The 20,671-nt window shown below is 34.5% G+C and overlaps 1 protein-coding gene across 2 annotated transcripts in view; it reads right to left on the bottom strand.

Moving 5' to 3' along the window:
* Positions 1–2,616: 2,616 nt before the first annotated feature.
* The window catches only part of nudcd1 (NudC domain containing 1), a 93,832-nt gene continuing 75,777 nt past the window's right edge, over positions 2,617–20,671 (bottom strand). The window contains exons 8-10 of one of the 2 annotated variants that reach the window (XM_041248656.1): positions 16,962–17,087; positions 3,862–4,021; positions 2,617–3,192 (exon numbers count right to left, since the gene is read on the bottom strand). In XM_041248656.1, the coding sequence (XP_041104590.1) occupies positions 2,900–3,192; positions 3,862–4,021; positions 16,962–17,087 (579 nt within the window). In that variant the 3' untranslated portion in view covers positions 2,617–2,899. The remainder of the gene's footprint in view (positions 3,193–3,861; positions 4,022–16,961; positions 17,088–20,671) is intronic. The other variant, XM_041248657.1, reaches the window with a different exon arrangement.

The raw sequence follows: 20,671 nt of genomic DNA, 5'->3' as shown, positions 1-20,671 counted from the left end.
TCTATTTTGGCCTCAAATGCTGTGTGCTGTTTTCGTTATGGACCTTTTATTTTTTGTCTGGATAATTATTAAACTGCGCATCAGCGCCTTCACCATTCCAAACCTATGTTCTGAGTCAGTTCCTATTTCTGGTCTGTCATCATCCACTGCGGCCGTCTTTGTGAAAAATTGTTACACAGTGTTATCAACTTGAACAGTCTTGTGGGAATGTATCACGGACGTTTGGAACTGCTTTGGCTGGAGCTTCTACCTCAGAGACACTTGAGTTAGCATGCATTGATTTCCTGTCAGTTAAACAATCCAAGAGTAACGTTTATAATGAACTGGTGCACCCTCGTCATACCCCATACAGGATCAGAAAGCTACTACCGTTCTCCAGATAACAAGGACAAGCATCGTTTGTAGCGTTTTTCTTTAAATAAATCATTCAGGACCAGGAATCTGGAAAGTACAACTAAAACACTAAGGATGACCGATCCATGAAACTGTCTATCATATGATCATATGCATACACTATCAAATCTCTGTAAAGAATTTCACATTGTAACTGTTTTGAATAAGTCAATTTTGTTATGAGAAGTTTGTAGTCATAAACTTCTGATTAGTAGTGCCATCTGCATAAACAGTAGTATTCCCCTGTGACCCCCCCAAAATGATTTTGTAATTAAGCGACCCTCCACTCATTTTTAATAAGGAACACTTGTTTATACAGGCACAATAGTAGCGTATTTTCTAAGTAGTAGTAATGCTTAAGTCTAACAATCATCACCGTTTAGATTTTTAGGATAATTTCTGTGTTATACAAAGGGGTACAGTATATTGGCGTTACAATGTTATTTTTTTACAGTAGTATAGTATGTTGTTTTTGATAGGGGTTGCAAGATGCAATCAAACAAAATAAGTGCAAGAGGTGTGGTACACACAAGGGACGCAAGAGAAAGCTCAGTCGTTCTTGCTATACACAGGGTGTGAATTATATGTGAAATGCTACAGTAATAACTATTCTGTATCCCTTGGATGATCTGAAGGGCCTTGAGGGTAATTGATTCAATTAAACAATTAAGAACGTGGCTGGAACAAAGATGAAGTCTGGAAGGACAAGAGATGCCCATCTCTGTTCTGTATGGACTTGCACTTGCAGAGTTGTAAAATCTTGATACACTATTCTTCTGCTTACACTTGTATTTCCAGGCTAGTCATTTGAACTCATTTTGCAATGTTCATATAATTGCTAACTTAAATGCAGTTATCTGTGTTGTAAAGGCCCAACTGTTCAATAACTTATGTTGTTTCTCATTTATTGCTAAAAAAACAACAAAAAACCCATGTATGTAGATAGGAGTTTAGAGATTGAATTCTGTAAAATGTGAAAACATGCGTACTATTAGTTACAAGTTAAAGCATTCACTTCAGTGTTAGTATAGAATAATGTAATTATTAAACAAGTCGTTCTATACTTTACACTAGGGGAGAAACAGTACTGATCAATTAGTTTAGACCATGCACCAAATTTCTGCATATAAAAAAAAAAAATATTGGCGTTTCCAGTTAAATGTATTAGGAAGCCAAATCACAAATGTACATGCAATTTTTTTTTTATTACATTCCTGATAAATAGCTTTCTAAATTTGCATCACTAGATTTTTCCAATTCATTACAGCATTTTTTGTAGCCTGGCTCCAACCACCACTCGGAGTGACAAGAACTAGTAAATACCTTTGAAAGCTCTGTACCAAATGCATTTGTGTTCATTTATGCATGTGCCAAATACTAATAAAATAATCTGAAATACATGTCATTATGTGACTGAAAGAAGACTTGTCATTATGAGATCATTTTTTCTTGGTTTACAATAATACGGCCATCTGCAATAGATACCAACATTTTACAGCAGGTACACAACTTGGAGATAACAGTGCTGTTCGCTTGCATTGCAGTCTCTTACAGTCCAAGGACTCTACAAAATAAGTGCAAACCACTATTTCACTGAAGATTATCTGAAGCACAGATGAACGCATGATCAGTTCTTTCACCTGCTCCTATAAATCGAATGCAATAGTGCAGTACATCAATTTTGCACTACAAAGCAATTGCCAGATTGATCTATTCAATCCACACTCCTGAGAGGGTTCAATTCCTCCCTGCCAAAAACAAATGTGTGTATGCATGTTTTGTTTAATTATTGTATTGTCAATTATCCTCTGCACTTGGAAGTAATTGTAAGGTATTTAAGAGATGCAGTTAGTCTGCACAGGACTGCCGAGTAGAAGGAAGCAGAAAGTACACTCTGCTTCTAAGCAGTCAATTAAAAGGTAACTGTGTGTTCCTTTTGTAATTGCATTAAACTGAGCTTTATTTTTATAAAACAGGTAAACAGCCTACGGTCCAGTTGTGTTTAGTTAGTGCTCAAAATGGAGCTAGGTGGTTTATTTGTTTTGTTTGTTAAACATTAAAACTCAATAGAAGTGTGTGTGTATATATATATATATATATATATATATATATATATATATATATATATATATATATATATATATATATATATATATATATATATAGAATAATTTAAGCTTCAGTTCTAAGCCATAAAAATAAAATAAATTACCTTGCATCAAATATAATTGAAAGTTTTTAATCCAAAAGTTATGTATTGATTTAGCAATTAAAATTACACAGTTTAAACAATAATGCTACTATGCAGTATGCTCCAAAAACAAACCAGTTTTTTCTCTATTACATAAACAATTGTTTGCATTTGAAAAAAAAAAAAAAAAAAAAAGCATGTTTAATTTGCAGTTGGTGGTGATACAATAGCCTTCATAGCTTCAACCGACTAAAGTATTTTGTAATGTGAAAGAGCACAGACTACTGCAGAACAGAAGCCTAAAAGCTGTATATTCTAATTTCCAGTATTTACTTTTATAACAAACATGTTCTTTGACATTAAGACAAATAACCTCTCATTTGTTGCTCTAAATCCCAAGACGGTATCATTGGATTCCAGGCTTGCAACTTGTTGCTTAGCAACCTGCCCTACTTGTCTTCCTTCTTTCCTGTTGTAAAGCACAGTGGACACTGGAGAGGGTTGCCGGTAGATGAACACTCTGCGTAAGCACTCACACAGAGCAGCATAGGAATAGTTTGGCGAGCATGTTGAGAACTTCTTGTCACGCTTTGATGCTTGAACATATCCTACAAATGAAAAAAGATTCAGGAGGTAAAGATAAGTCAAACAACCAGTACAAATTACTGAATATGTAGCCACCTAAAGAGCCATTTATTTAGGTGTGAAATATCGTTATCCCAACTAACACAGGAGTTATCTGAACTAATTTTCTTGTGGTTAACATTCACTTTGTATCATTTTCTGTTTCAGTCATTACATTCTGGGAACTTTAAAAATGTAAAGTTTAAAGCACTTTTAGCCTAAATGGAGATTGCAGAATCATGACCAACCCCCAAGAGCATCTGGTAAATGTGCACATTTTCCATACACTTATAATGACAAAACATATGTATGCTGCACAATAGCAACATACAAGTGGGAATTGTTAAAATATACTATCCTCCAAGAATTTTACACAACCTCTGGGACTCTTAATTTAATGGGTTTACACAGAGGTCAAGGCTGTCACTACCTGAGGTGCACAAATCCTTTTGATCAGAATGCAGTTAAACTGGGATCAATAGCAATCACAAACTGACTCATTACCCTTGTTCAACTTCAGGAAACAAAATCAAAAACACCACGAGTCTCCATTAAATAAAACTTTGTTAAAATAACACCTGTTTGAAAACAGGCAAACTGGGTTAGGAAACGGCATTCAACACGCAAGCATCGTTATGCATTTCTTTCAGTACCCAAGGCATTGAAGGTTGCAATGTGCTCCCACATGTTATCTGGCTGATTTCCATGAGGCTGCCACAGTAAAGCATCCACATCGTGGCGAAGACAGAAACATGGCATCTCAGCTGGGTTCACAACAACACTAAACAGGTACTGGTGGCTTCCAAGGTTCACCTAGAAAAAGAAACATAAGTAGTCCATAACACTTAAGTAAACATAAGTTTACACCTTCAACACATCTAAATATTATTGTATACATTTTACCATCCATTATTAAATTATACTATCATTATTTTCATATACAGTAACTTTTTTTTAATAGGGTCAGCTTTGGTTGACTTTAATGGAGAGTTCAGCACTTTTGTTTAGTTAATTTCCTTAGCAACAAAGTACCTAGCCTAAACCTCAGAGTCTTGACTACAGTAAATTCTGGCTTCTAAGAAACCGTTATGTATGATCTGTTTTTGCTAAACATTTGTATACATTTATGTAAATATCTCAGGAATATATATCAATATATATAGATATATAGATATATATATATATATATATATATATATATATATATATATATATATATATATTATATTATATTTTAATGACACACACACAACAAATCCACTTTGACAAGGATTTGTATAGTTGTCAACAGTGTGCCTGACATTATTTTACAAGTAAGCTCTAAAAGCAGCACTGTTATGCATCACCTGATAAATGCTTAAAACACTCAAAGAAAAATAAAACATTTAAGACATTTCTAATATGGTAAACATTTAGCCCTTTCATAAACCTTAAATGACATGCTTAATATTGGATTATATATTGAGAATTTGCAACCTTATATCCTGATTTAATGTATGGCAGAAATGTAAAAACATATTCCTATCCTTCAACTATAGACCTAGCTTATTCGTTCTTAAACTCAAAAACCTGATGATTCACAAAACATTCTACTTTAATGAAAGGACAATTCACATTTGTATGTGTTTTATAACTTGATAAAATGAGTTTAGATCTAGAATGGTTTGTCGTTTACTAAGAATATGGAATAAACCAACGCATCTCAGAGCAGATCTCCAAGCATGAATTATGTAAGAAATAACCAGCGACAGGGTAGCAAGACAATTCTTACCGCACGCCCTGGGTGCGTAGTCTTCAACCACCCAGGAATTGTGGTAAGAATCGTCTTACCCCACACCCTGGAGTGGGTTATTTTGCTTATAAAATGGTTATTTATTTATTTTTAAATAATTACATAAACTGGCTTTAAGGAAAAAAAAAAACACATTATGTATCCTTCCACTGAGAAAAAAATAGTCCCTGAAGACTGTTTGATTGTAACATATATTTTTTATTTGCCATAAACATTAGATTGAACATTGCCATTTACAGTAACATTTTGAGATGAAATGACATTTGTGAATTGCAAGCAGACTGATTTCCCACATCTGAGGGAGGATTCATGGAACAGCCAAAACACTGCAATGCACTGGCACTGTTATTTTTTGTAAGAAATGATCCTATTCAGGCTTTGTGGCCATCAAGAGAAGCTGACCAATATTTTGAGGCTGTTTTCACACGATGCCGGTAACCGCTGTAATTTCCTTAGATTGTAAACCTGCATTAGATGATATGTGGACTAATTGAGTTCCGTGTCAGTTTGCACAGTGCTGCAGTCCTTCCCGTCCGCGGCGAGCACAATAGAGTTCCAAGCCAAACCCAAACGTGTTTAAAAGCCTAACTAGGGATGGGTCGGTAAACTGGTTTTTCGGTTTACATTACGTTATTAATACCGTTGCTTTTATATACACCAGTTAACGCATTTTTCAACTGCAAATACGCTTCTTCCAAATCAAGCAATGGTACGTGCAGCCTTCGCAAAGTGTCTGAGGAAGATATTTTTGTGAACTGATATTGTAATTTGATAATGGTTTTAAGGAAACGGTCAGCAACACAGAATACATGTTTGAATTGCTGCATTCTGTTACCCAGAGCTTGCTGCGTCGGCTTCTGTTGGCTGCTGTCTTCTGACGTCACACGCAGCTTTTAGAGAAACGCCTTCTCCAAACCTTGCAGCGTAGCACACATTTTCAACGTGCTATATTTGTCTGGATTATCAACAGTTAGGCTAATGTAATAGATCAACATTAATTTTATTGGAATATTATACATCACTTATCACAGATTTAATACATTTTTTTTTTTTTTTTAACAATTGATTTATTTAATAAATATAGCATGGACAAGGCTGTTCATGGCTTCATTGTATAATGATAAAATGTCATTCGCCTCCACTAACAAGGTGGCAGCAGTAGTTTTAGTGCATTGAAATAATAACCTATGTTTGTGTTTTAAGCAAAAGACTGATCATTTCCCAATTCTATTTGCCATAAAGTATTTATTTAATTTTATACGTTAAAATGTTGTCAAACTACAGCACCACGTCATTTTGAGCAAATAATATATCTTAATGCTGTTGTAGTATAACCTTGAGAAAGTGTACAACTTCAGTGTGTTTTTTTTATTATTATTCTGACTGTCTTTATAAAGAAAGGAAGTGTGTTTTGTTGGTTTTATTTTTGTTAATTACGGTAATAAGAGATTTACATTAGTCTTTCTTTTGAGCCTTTATTTTATAACTAGCATGATGTACTGTATACCGTGACATTAGGGTTACCAAGGTTTTTTTTTTTTTTTTTTTTAAACCGGTTATCATACCGTGCAAATTTTATACCGTCCCACCCCTAAGCCCAATGGTTGTGTCAGTAGAGCGCAGGAGAGATTTTAATTTTGTTTTAAATATGTTTCTGAAATTGGAGTGTAGTGGTGAGATGCATCTGTTGTGTCGAGTTTAAATATTGCATACTCGCTAGTCAGTTTTATAAGGCGCTATTTAGTTTAATAAGTAGATGCAGCTGCTGCATGTACAGTATATTACATGCTGAGTGAGACTTGCATGGTGATTTCTCAGATGGCTTTTGAATAGTGTTACTGCTGCTGCTTGCCTCTGAGTTTTCTATGTTCTGTTCACTGACTAAATAAATACCACAGTATATTTGCCAATTTTTCTGTAATTCCTGGTGACAGATATGGTTTAAAAAAATAAATCCAAAAAGATTGTTGAGTGATTTAAATGCTGTTTCAGTTGTATGTTGACATTTTTACCTACAGAATTTTTTTTACTATTAAGTCGTAGTAATATTAATAGATCAGGTAAGTAAGTTGGTCTATGATGTCAGCCGTGAGGCAAGAATTATTACCGCACGGTCATGTGATCTTGTTCAGCCAATCACAGCACTTCATTTATGCAAGCCATTTTAGAATATTATTTTCATTATTATTTGTGTTCATAAAATAAACATCAATGGTCTTAAACAAAAATTAATACACATTTGATATGGTTATCCAGATTTGTGCAGCTTAATTAAGAACACCACAAACAACTCTGTGCAGAATCCATTAACAAAAAGATTATTATTATTATTATTATTATTATTATTATTATTATATATTATTATTATTTTCATAGCAGCACAATGATGTCTGTCTATTTGCTACAGGCTTGTTATTAAGCCATCCTTAATATTTCTAATCACTCTGACTTCTGAAACAAAATTCCTGACTGTGGGCATGAATGAATTCAACAATTATAAAATATCATTTTTTGAGTGCCAGTTCTCACATGTGTAATACTGGTTTACAGTGTTAGCAGCTTATTTGTTAACGCACAGGAGCTGTTGCAGCAAAAACAAACACTAATTATTTATTTTTTTCAAATCACATACCAAATGCAGAACTGTCACTTGCATGATGGATGTTCAGAATTTTCCACTGGGGAAATAAAAAACAAGACCAAAACACCCTGAAGATTTTGGTTAACCACCACTATTCTAAAAAAGCATCAGAGTGCATTTGTGGTGTTTAGTTCACTCTGTCCAGTAACATTGTAAAGCGGCAGTTAGCATCCATCTACTCTAATAAATCATGGTAAAGATTATAAAATAGTGTGCAAATGATCTAGAATGACACTCAATCACCTTGGGTATATACAGTACTTTGCATTGTACTCGGAAAAGAAAAAGAAGTGAAAAGAAATTGGTTGCAGCTGGTTGAGCAAGTCCTAAATATAAAACTGTACATGCATATTCTGTGGAAAACTACACATCTTAACACCATGTATTTTCTCAATTAAAACACTGCCTGCTAGGTTTGCAAATCAATCTGATTATTTAATTGGATCACTGGATCAGCATTTCATAAAGGCTAAAGCCTTGACATTGTTGATTGTGAAACATTCATACTGGTACAAGGTTTTAAGAAAATGTCTGCAGGTTGAGCATACACACTAATGCTATTGTATCTGGTAAAAAAACAAGTTATTGTAAATTGGTTTCCTCTAGGTTCTGTTTTATCAATCTTGGGTTACATTTAAAGTATGTGCACTTTCATGTAATGTAGAGGCTTGTCGTTTTATTGTTCTTCTTATAATGCTGTGGTATATTCCAGTATATAAAAGGCTGATCCAAAATACGATATTTCTCCTCTAGGTGCAGGAAACTGGTTGTCATGGGATACATCCATGTTCAAATACTATCTTAGAAAATGTGACAGAATTTTTATTTTATTACTATTATTTAGAAAAAGACAGCTGTCAAATACAGCCCATTAGCTTCTGTGCTCACTGAATCCCAGCTGTATAATTGACGTCCATGACTCACTCTCTCGCTTCTTCAATTTAAAGCAATGACTGGTGGTTGTGTCTACAATGTTTTTTTTTTGTTTTGTTTTGCTTTTAATTGAATGACTGTTTATGAAAACTTTCAGCATCTTTCTTTGCCAGAACCACCTTTTGTCTAAGTGGGATACTCATGGGTAGGGTGGTATTGTTTTCATGGTATAAAAAAAAAAAAAAAAAAAAGGGGGGGCTTGTTTCATGGTCAAAAATAGATATTTCAGCATAATCCTCGACTTAAACATAATATTTATTAAGGAATAATAAAATATTGAAATGTTACCTGAAAAACAGTAAATGCTAAATTGTAGAATATTTGATTTTTTGTGTCGACCTTTTAAAGACCTTTTTTCACCATCAGTGAAATATCAAACAAAATAAAAACATAATCATTTTATAAAACAAGACATGTAAAATGCCCCCGTTTTGTGATAGTGGCAACATTTGCACTTCTTGACTTCGTTGTCGCTTGGCTGAAAATGCAGCTATGCCTCAAACAAGTTGAATTTTGTATTGATTAAACTCCCCCCCCCCCCCCCCCCCAAAAATGTATTGCATTTGTGCACATCATTTATCATACAGGATAAAATTTACTCTCTCCTATTGAACGTATTTATTTGATCTCTTGCATGAATTAACCAAATTTCTGTCCGTTTCAATCAGTTTATTGTGCTTTTTAAAAAAAAATATATATATATTTTTTTAAATACGCATTAGTTTTAGCGCTTAAATATTTTTGATGAAAACATAGCTACTGACTGGACATTAGAGACTATGCTGTAGATTAGCAGTGTCACACTAGAATTCCTTAATTACATTTCCACTTCCTTAATTGTTGTTTTGTTCTTTTGTCTGCATAAATCTATCAATTAACACCATTAGTATGTTCTGTTTTGATTAACCAGTGGTCTCTGTAGGACTGAATCAATTTACTGGAAACATCAGTCAAAAAACAGATGCCTGGGACAGGAGCTGAGAGAATCACATAGAGCTGGGATCTTGTATGCAAAACAGGCTTATTATTGGGATATAGGCATTTGGCCATTAGGAAAAATAAATGAAAAAATATGGTGTTGAATTCCACCACTTGTTAAATCTAAATAACTTTTATAATTTTCACACACAGTACCCTAATTCAGTTGTTTTTCCGTATTCACCTCAAGGGCCCGATTTTGAAGAAACGCAGAGAGCAAAGTTCTTTACTTGTGCCCTGGCCTTCATGTTGTGATTCTGAATGGAGTTTGAACTGGGCACTGGCGGAATTCTGTTAGCGTTGACCAATGAAGACAAAGGGTGTAGTGGTAAAACAAAAAGTACCCCGGCTGTCCTAACAATCAACAAATGATACTCTGTAACAGTTAAATAAATACCAACAGAGCTCCCACTTTAAGCATTAAATATTTATTCTAACTTGTGTGGCACAGTTACATCAGTTCCTTGACTTAATTATACATTTTCCATTGTTTTTCCAATAAAAGTGACACTGCACAGAAACAATGATCCAACCAGCTTCATACATACATTTTAATGTCGCTCTGAAAAATTCTGACAAACAAAAACTGTTCCATAAACAATATAAAACCTGTAATTCATGCCTGTGTAAAATAATATACTCCATGTATTTTTTTAAAAGATAATATTTTCTTCATGTGTGGAGATTGAAACGTTGGCAAAAGATGTCACACTGGTAAGGATTACGTATAAATTAAAATGTAAAACACTTCAAAATAAAATTACTTCATACAGTAATTTACTGGAAGTAAGTACGATATATTTGTATTCATTTTTTATTTCTTCATATAAATCTATTTTTCAAATCAGCCCTAAAGTTTACCACAGAACTGGCACTAACACAGATGGAAAAGGACAGGGCAAAGCATGGTCACCAACATCACATTGCAGGGCAAAGGAAGTTTGCTCCAGTTTGAGCCGAGTTTTTTCATCAAATTCAGGGGCAAACGTGTTTTCCCCTGTCAACAGAATCACACCCCTAGACTTGTTAACGCACAACCAGACCCAGTGGTTAAAAAACAGCATTCACTTGTAAGCTGCTAAGTAATGATTGATGTAGAAACAACAGTGGGGAATAACAGGCACATACAATCGGATATTAAAGTATAAATGATATAATACCTTGATTAATTACAATTTCCAAGAAAATAAGTATATGGGGACTCCTGCTTTCTTGATGCGAAAGTTACATTTACATAAGGTAGGTGTACTAGGCTTTGTAAATTGAGACTAAATTACGTGGTTTATCTGCAATTAGAAAGAACTTCCAATTTGAATTGAATACCTGCTGTAATGCAATACAAGTTTAAGATGGATTCAGATAAGATTTAGAAACCCCCCCCCCCCCCCCCCCCCCCCCAATATGACTCGCATAGAAACAAATACTGCACTCAAAGTGAAATTCTCTCATAAAAGCCATGTATGTACCGTAATTTATAATGAACTGATGTTCTGTTTGGAGCTATTTTATGAGCTTTATTTTTTGTAACATTTATAGAGAATGTATTCCTGATGGCAATGCTGCCTCCATAATAAAAAATAATATGCATTGTCAGAGCTCATTATGTCATATTGTCAGCTTATGATACAAAAAGGAGGGAGACATTTAAATGGCCCTGAAAGAAAACATTTTAAAACTACTCAACCACCACATCCTCAAGCCTGCAAATCTAAAGTGTCTTACATATTCTGAAAATCAGTTCCTATTTACAATGACATGACTTTTATAGTACTTACTGTTTGTCACAGTATGACAACTTTACCTGGGAAAGAAGAGTGAAAGACATGGTTTGTTTTTTGAGATACATACCTGTTTCCCCATAACAACCACCTCTAGGGATAAAGATTAATATAAGATATGACATGAACATGCTGAAAATAATGGAACCAATATGTTAGGATACAGAGTATACACATACTGAAAACGAACCTGTTGCAGAGGAAAAAAATACCATTCAGGTTTTATTAAACCTTGTAAAATCTTGTGATTTGTTAAAACACCATCATGATACATTAAGCATATGATATATAGTTTGCACTAGAGCTTTATAAGTCTTTAACAGTGGTACATAACCACAGCAAAGACATAGCTGGTACATACACACTGGAAATATTCATAGCAATGGTACAGATTCATAGCAACAGCTCTGACTTCGGACGGACTCAAGCTTCTATGCTGAACATTCACAAAAAAAAAAAGGAGCTTCAACAAATCCTAAACGAAAAAGATGCTAAAAACACAAAAGCTGCAATAAAGTCATGTGTCTGTCAGCAACACCTCCTACCAAAAATACAGATTTAGTAGCCCAGGAGAAATAAGAGCCACAGGACCTGCAGCGGCTTTAGAAAGAGTTACTGTCTACGCTGCAGTTGGGAAACTGAAGAGAGATAAAGCTGCCTTCCAAGGTTTAATAAAACATATATGGACTGTATATTTAAGGTCTAGTGTAATGCTTTAGTCTTCCTCAGGAACAATAGTTTTCCACCATAGCATCGATTCCGTTCCATATTCATATATCGTTTTACTTTTCACAACGTGAAACAAGAAATTCACACTTGTTATACTAAAAATCATTCAAACGACAAAAGGAAATGATTACTGGTATTGCAACTACAGCCATGTTAAAAGCTGCCTTCAGCAGATTTGTAACAAGGACATAAAAAGAATTAAAGGATTGATTCCCAAGGCGGTGGCAGGCTGTTATATTCTCATTTGAGGAAGTTTGGTGATTTGTTGCAGAGAGATTATATACTTTGATAATCATATTGAATTGAACAAAGTCATTAAGTGTTATACTTCTAAAACAACATTCTTAACAAAACCTATTTATAGTATTGGGATTACCTTGTTTGAAAGAATCAGTGCTCTAGAAGTAAAATTCCCCAGGTAATATTTGTGATGTTTTTAACAGACCAATAATTGTTTGAAATGTCAATCAGATTAGATGAACTCATGGAAAACTCTTGTTTTCTGAAAACGTTCAGAATAGTGCAATCATTGTATGAGCTGTATTATAAGTAATGTCAACACAGAGTGGTTAAGTGTTCCCAAAAAGTAACGTTCTGATTTTGTTGTCCAAAAACAGCACTTTTCAGTCAGGCGCTGATTGAAACTCTATACAGGTACACAGACAAAGTTACGTTGGAATACAAATTGTTGCAATAGGAGGAGTACCACAGATGAAAATTCTGCAAATTGTATCCCCTCCGTTTGACAGTTTATGGTTCTACACTTTTGCAATATAGATCATAGACTAAAGCATTAAAACCCTTAAATCTAACAGCTTCTCTACAAACTGTCCAAACCTCTAAGACTCTAAGAATCAGCAAAGTGTTGTTGTACTTTAAGGCATTGTAATAATGTGCAATTGCAATGAATAAAATAAAACTTTAGCTGCTCAATAAGATAGACAGGATTTCCAGCCCTTACTGACGAAATAGACGAAAACAACGAGTTGACTATTTTAAATTTGCTTAACGGCAACAACTTAAAAGCACACCATGCTCCATCTAAGGTTTTGATGGTCTGAATAATTCTATAACACATTTGTCTCAGTCTGCTGGTCCTGTTTTTGGCAGCTAAATACACCATCTGTGCAGCTCAATTAATTCACACTGATTTGTTAAATATTATTAATTCATATATTCAGTTTAAACCAATTATTCATCTCCCCCTGTGCACAAAAAAATAAATAAATTAAAATCATTCTACAGTAAAGCAAAATGAACAGTGGTTGGTCTCAATCATTGTTAATTTCAAAATTTTGTACACATCACATAGCAATTTATTCCAATTGTAAATACAATGTTTTACAAAAACAAATTGAAATCCATAAATATTAATTTCAAAACTAAAGCAGGTATGAAAAGCTTAAATTAAAGCAACACATTTAACTTTCATTAACATGTTTAGGGATCTATAAACCTATGGTTTGGGCAAGTATGGAAAGTGTAATGTAAGCCTACAGTAGAAGTGGTCTTATAGTGGTGCGGTTAACCAGAGATATTGCCAGAACCTTGCACTTTGGGTTAGAAGCATGAAACTTGGTATGAATAATCATTAATATGCACTAAAATATTTTCTGATATGGAACCACCCTCTCAGATCTTCCTAAGTGGAGACATTTTAAACTTTTATTTTTGTGTGTAGTACATAGCTGAAAACTGCAACCACACCAAACTATCAACCCAATTGATCATACATTGTTGTTAAAACAGGTTATAACAAAAATAATACATTTAAAACCGATCTGTCACATACGCTGATCACTAACTATACAAAAGGAAAGAAAGCTTCATTGTCTATTTTTACTGTCATGATGGTCATATGCTGTTGAGTGGGGTGGTGTAGGTACATCTATTTAAGCAAGAGAGACCATCAATGCAGGCTCTACAGTGTGGTAGATGACCGCGACTGTAGTTATGCGTCCTGAGCTGTAGGCTTGGGTGCTAATGAAAGTCAAAGTCATCTACCACACGGTAGAGCACGCATCGAGAGGGCTCTATCGCTGTTAGAAAATGATTTCTTTCTTTCATTTTCTCTTAAATAATTAAAACCCTATATTTACTTTGAACTTCTGATATGTACAGAAAAATGTAGAGAAAACATTATCAAAATTATTATTATTGCTACATGTATTTATTGGGGTCTTACTCTTTCTTATTATAATTTATCTGGACATGTACAATTGTTGAATAGTCTGTGTAGTTTTGAGTCTAACTCTAAACTTCTTGTTGGAGGCGGGGCATCATTCAAGCTGGCAGGGAGTGGATTGGCTGGTGCGGAAAGAACAGAAACGGTTGGGAGTTTGACTGGCTGGTTTTGAGGGAGGGTGGTGTTTGGATCCAGCCGATGACAGAATTGTGGACCAAATCGTGTCTTCCTTGTTGATTTGCTGTCCAGTAGCTGTGAATTGAGCTTTCATTATGGTGTCCTCTCACAGACATGATTTTGCTTGTCTCTAGACCAGCGTCAGAAAGTATGTTTAAGTAGCTTTTTATGTTTTGAGATTAGTTGTAGATTACAATTTTAAAAACGGAAAAAGTCAGTATTTATGCGCGGATCGATTTTAAAATGTAATTCACAGTTAAGCACTTCAACGTTTGCATCTATCTTGCTAAAATCGGGCGCCGAAAAGCAAAAAGGAACATAAAAAAAAAACGCTTTGGCATCGTCATGTGTTCCTTCAGAAAAGGCCTTTGAGAGCATGGAAGATTCGGCAAAGGAAATCGCCAGAAAATGCAATTCAACAACTGTCTTTCAGAAGGGAAGAGTGCACAAAAGAAATATTTTTTGATGAAATTGCTGAAGAGGAACCAAATCACAGAAAACTGAGACAGCTTCAAAGTTAGAACATTTTATTATGCGTTGGAAGTGTTTTCGAAGCAGTTTGAGGAAAGGGTTACCGTCTTTAGGGAAATGGCAAATGCATTCCTGGTGGTTTAACCCAAGGCATTGTCTTAATTCTAATTCGCTGGAGAATGTAAATTCTCTTACCACAGTACTATTCCAATGATTTGGTAGTTGATACTGTGGCTGATGAATACTCTTCTGAGAAATTTACAAAGACCTCTTCTCTTTCCACTGATCAGATCCTTCCTTTCCCCAACCCGAGTATTTTATATCAGATTTATTTGACCATACCAATAAGCAGCACCCAGGCAGAGCGAAGCTTCAGACGTCTCAAAATGATCAAAACTTAGTTGCGTTCATCATGCACGAAAACAGACTTTCTAATTTGGAGCACTATCATTATTAAATCTCAATTACAATCAGAGTCCGTCCCCCCCCGTCCCCCCCCATAGTAAGCCCTGGATTTAACATATTATATTGGTCTGCCTTACTGATGAGAAATGTTGAAAAAAAAGTTATAATTCAAATGTTATAATTATTTTTTTTTTTTTAACAGTGGCCTTTAAAAGAAGATTATTATACATTTTATTTTTGTTGAAGATGTTATTAGCTGCACTACTTAAGGCACAAGATCAGATTGAATACCAGTAATATGTAAATATCTAAAAACCCATTAAAACTAGTTCATGAAATCTGTGCACCAGCTTGATTCATAATCCTGTGATACTTAACCTTTTTGTACCCAGAGGTGAGGTTCTGTGGGGCTTGGTGATGGTGTTACTTGTATATTAAATGTTTTCTTCAACTGATTTAACTCATTTTAAATAAGATGGATTTTACCTAGTACTTCATTATTATATAATTTATGTAGTTAAATGACTATGCAGGATTAAAAAGGGAGAGGCTGTCAGCTACAAATTGATATTTTGCACCGTTTCCATCAACTCATTTGGTCAGGTGCCATGTCAAGTTCACAATTTTGGACTATGTGTGTTGTACTGTATTTCTAATCCAACGATTACAAAATTTAAAATTGGGATGATTTTAACTGGTGATACAGCAAGTGTTTACTGCAACACAGATCCAGGAAATGCTTTGCCATGTAAAGCTTCTGAATACAAAAATCTGGGTGGCCTCTGTAAAAATATATTCTAGGGTACGCACCTGCTTAAGTTAAATGCTTTTTCTAGGATAGTATACAAGATGTGTTATACACATTGTGGGATGCATATTAAACACAACGTATGTATTAAATAAAGAAAAGAAAAAAAGGTAAAAAAAAAAAAACAATATATAAAGCATATTGTAAATAAGTGACATTCGAAAGTAGTTAATCTCTGATGTAGATTGACAAAGGAAATCAACAACTTGAAAGCCCTGCCACCCAGGGTGCACACGATCAGTTGAGCGCGGAATATTTTCAGCCCAAGGAACAGATCTGTACCTATAGGGATGAACTCAAGAGGTAATGTCTCATGTGTACACTGTCATCTTTGGGTGGGAAATTGCATGTGAAATAGGTTTTCACATGCAGTAGCTTCTTTTGTATTGTCGTTTGTCAGTAATATCTACCTAAAAAGAACAAACTGCACTTGAGCACTGACATACAGCTTAATGCATTTCTTAAAACATCCAAAGTGGACTAGAACAGTTTCAATGTCACAATGAATAACTGGCAGTTTAAAGCTACCCTTTCATGACACACATCTTTCATGAATGGAAGGTTCAATTTCTTTAATTATAAAATGTGATTTTACTAGACCATGAATCCCAAAAATAAAACATGTCAATGCAATAATTGAACAGTATTTTAACGAACCAAGGCATTTTTGATAACGCATTTATAATGACTCTGAATATTTAAAAGTGACACACGCAAATGCACAGCTAAGGCTCTGAATCCTAAACTCAAACTTCACTTAATATGTATGCTTATCAGAAAAAGCCAATAGCTGGAAAGGGCAGAATTAAAATGTTAATGCATGGTTGTTTAATGAGGCCCACAGACATAATCTTACCACATGGGTAGCTTTCAGTGTACTGCCATCAAGTCGCGTCAGGCTTGAGCTGTCTTCTGGGAAGATATCACATTCCTCCAGTTCCTGAGCATTGCATGGTGGCTTATTTTGTTCAGGGTTTGCATTCTAAAAAAAAAATGTAATTATTTAACTTGATATTCTAATATTCCTCCAAAACACCACCACAGGCTCTGAATATTAATTGAAAACTCCAGTATAAGCACCCTTGTGCTATGGTTCAATCACTGAAGATTCACATTTGTATTTTATAATTTTATTCTCCAGTAAAAGAGGTGACCTGAACAACACAACACTACAAAATACAACCAACGTACTGTAACACAATATCCACTACAATAAAACATTCATTAAAATAATTTGAACGTTAAAACAAGACTTTTAAAATACTAAAGAAAAACCTGAAATTGAAATTTCTTTTTTTTTTGACTGTGTCTGACCTGAAATACTTTTAGAAATAATCTGGATATGGCTTCATAGAATATCATGTAGACGTAGGAGGCGTTTCTTTATGCATGTTGACGCAAAGAAATTAACTGTACTATACCTATATATATATATATATATATATATATATATATATATATATATATATATATTATATATATATCTATATATATATAATATATATAAATTTTATATAAAAAAATGTAAAATATACAAGTTTTTTAAATTTATATGTTCATGAAAATTGTAAAAAGGTTAGATCCTGAATATGAATTTTGAATAAAGAATCATCCCACTCATGGTCTGGAGGTCTTAAAACAGAGCCTGTGGCAGAGCCAAGGCGCTAGTCATATGCATTTCATTTTATATTTTTCCTTTGTTTTTGTGTCCTGTATCCCTTTCACACAGATGAGTTATGACTGCTCAGAACCGGCAATGATGTGGCATTTTGGTCTGTGTGAATTGCCTATACTGTCAAAGAGCCATCGCGAGGTGGTTCAGAGACAGCACTGAACCATCAACTCCTGTGTGAAAAGCTATGCCAGCACTAATTCGCTGTAGTGGGCATGGACTGAAACATCCCACGTGACTGTATACCAGACATGTTTGGGTATTTTTGTCGTCAGTGTTACACGCTTTAATTTTTTTCAAATAAGATGGCTTATTAAGAAAGTGATAGCAAATTGGAGACTGGAAGAAGTTAAGGAATTGTTAACTTTACAATAGTGGCAGCTACTAAACACATGCACTTTGAACTGTGCAGTAGAATTCGGGGCACAGACCAGTTAATGTGATAGGGAGACCTCGAGAATGCAGAGGAAACTCAAAGCGAGTAACAGACTGCTAAAGTGTGTGTGTGTGTGATTATATATATATATACACACACACACACACACACAGTGCCATGAAAAAGTATTTGCCCGTCTGATTTTCTGCATTTTTTTGACACTGAATGTTAGATCAACCAAAATCTAATATTAGATAAAAGGGACCCTGAGTGAACAAACACCACAAAATTGATACTTATTTAAATTTATTTATTAAAAAAACTTTATACAACACCCAATTAGACTCAACAACTGGTTACGCCACCTTTAGTGGTAATAACTGCAACCAAACGCTTCCTGTAGTTATTGATCAGTCTCTCACAGAGCCGTGGAAGAATTTTGGCCCATTCCTTCATGCAGAACTGCTTCAACTCAGTGACAGTGACATTTGTGGGTTTTCGAGCATAAACTGCTGTTGTATGTTGGTGTTGGTGTGTGGTCGTTGGTGCACGGGATGTAGGCGGGTCTGTGTGGCATGGGTGTTTGGAGTGTGTGTTTGTGTTTGGGTTTGAGGACTGCACTGCACTTCACGTGCAAGTAAAACGTAATTAATATGCGAGCATGGGGAACTGCACTTTATTAATTCACGTGCAGTTGTACCGCGACTCCAACTGAATGACTGATTATCAATCGAGTCTCGGTACAGCTGCATAAAAGCTGCATGTATTCACCCACTCACGGTTGTGTTCGGGAGTGGAGAACAGGGGAGAGAAAGAGAGAGAAAAGCGTGATTGCACTATGTAATACAATTTTTGTTCCTGGGTAGTAAGTGTTATTTCCTAATTGCTTATGCCTCAAAAGTATAGAAAATGGCTATTATTCCCCACAAACTTTGCTTTTGTGACCAGGACAGTGATATTTCAAAATATCACTATTTCCAATGGGAAAATGGGCAAATGTGTGTCTTTTCGTTCACAGTCAGAAAAAAACAACATATGAATCCAAATTAACATTTATACTACAGTAATACAAAAATGACTACAAAAGATTTAGAAGTGAGTAGTTTTGAGATTTATGATTATACTGTATTTACAGTAAAATCGTAAATCTCGAAAAACTACTCGCTTCTAAATCTTTTGTAGTCATTTTTGTATTACTATAGTATAAATACATGTTAATTTGGATTCGTATGTTGTTTTTTTCTGACTATGTGAACGAAAAGACACACATTTGTCTGTTTAACCACTGGAAATAGTGATATTTTGAAATATCACTGTCCTGGTCACAAAAGCAAAGTTTGTGGGGAATAATAGCCATTTTCTATACTTTTGAGGCATAAGCAATTAGGAAATAACACTTACTACCCAGGAAAAAAAAAAAAAAAAAAAAAAAATTGTTGTTACACGGTGTTATAAATGTCAATTGTTTTGTGTAGCGTTCGTCCACCCTGTTTTTGTCAATGTCTATTCGTTTTGTTTGTCTATTTTGGCCTCAAATGCTGTGTGCTGTTTTTGTTATGGACCTTTTATTTGTTGTCTGGATAATTATTAAACTGCGCATCAGCGCCTTCACCATTCCAAAACCTATGTTCTGAGTCAGTTCCTGTTTCTGGTCTGTCATCATCCACTGCGGCCGTCTTTGTGACAGGGGGCAATAACTGTTTCACACCTGAAGATTGCATGTTTGATTACCTTGCACACAAAACAAATGAAAGAAGCACCAAACTTTGATGTCATTTTTTTCTCTCAGACTCCCTCTATATACTACTACAACCCAAATAAAAGATCTGACCAAATTCAACAGTAAAAATTTGCAAAAATGCACAAAAATCAGACAGGTGGCAAATATTTTTTGATGGCACTGTGTGTGTGTGTGTGTGTCTATATATATATATATATATATATATATATATATATATATATATATATATATATATATATATATATAAAAACACAACACACCTGCAATTTATTGTAGCTGTTGACAACATATGCAATAGGCAAAACCATTTTTTTTTTTTTTTGCTGGTCGACAAGCCTACAACTTTTAAAACACTGCAGTTGGTATCAAAACGGCTGAATTAAAATATTAATAATGTATCCCCACAACTCATTAACCGTTTTGCAATGCAGCTTTGTCAGCCCACATGGCTTATCTCTCTCCAACTCTCTTACTTCCTGTTTTGTCAATAAAGTTGATTCAATAAAAAGACCCTTGAATAACTAATTTAGATGGAAAACAGGGTCACGACTACTATTAAATTTTACGATGCTATTAGTCATAAGTAATATATATATATATATATATATATATATATATATATATATATATATATATATATATAGATATATAGACACACACACACACACACACACACACACACCTAAGAGGAGGTGCAAAGTTTTTGGAGGGTCAATTTCACAAGTGTAAGGGAAATTCCTTGCATCTCATTATAATGTTTGTGCCTGCTTCGTATTC

This window comes from Polyodon spathula, chromosome 4 (genome assembly GCF_017654505.1).
Source record: "Polyodon spathula isolate WHYD16114869_AA chromosome 4, ASM1765450v1, whole genome shotgun sequence".
NCBI classification, from domain to species: Eukaryota; Metazoa; Chordata; class Actinopteri; order Acipenseriformes; family Polyodontidae; genus Polyodon; species Polyodon spathula.
This window is presented reverse-complemented; position numbering and strand designations above follow the sequence as displayed.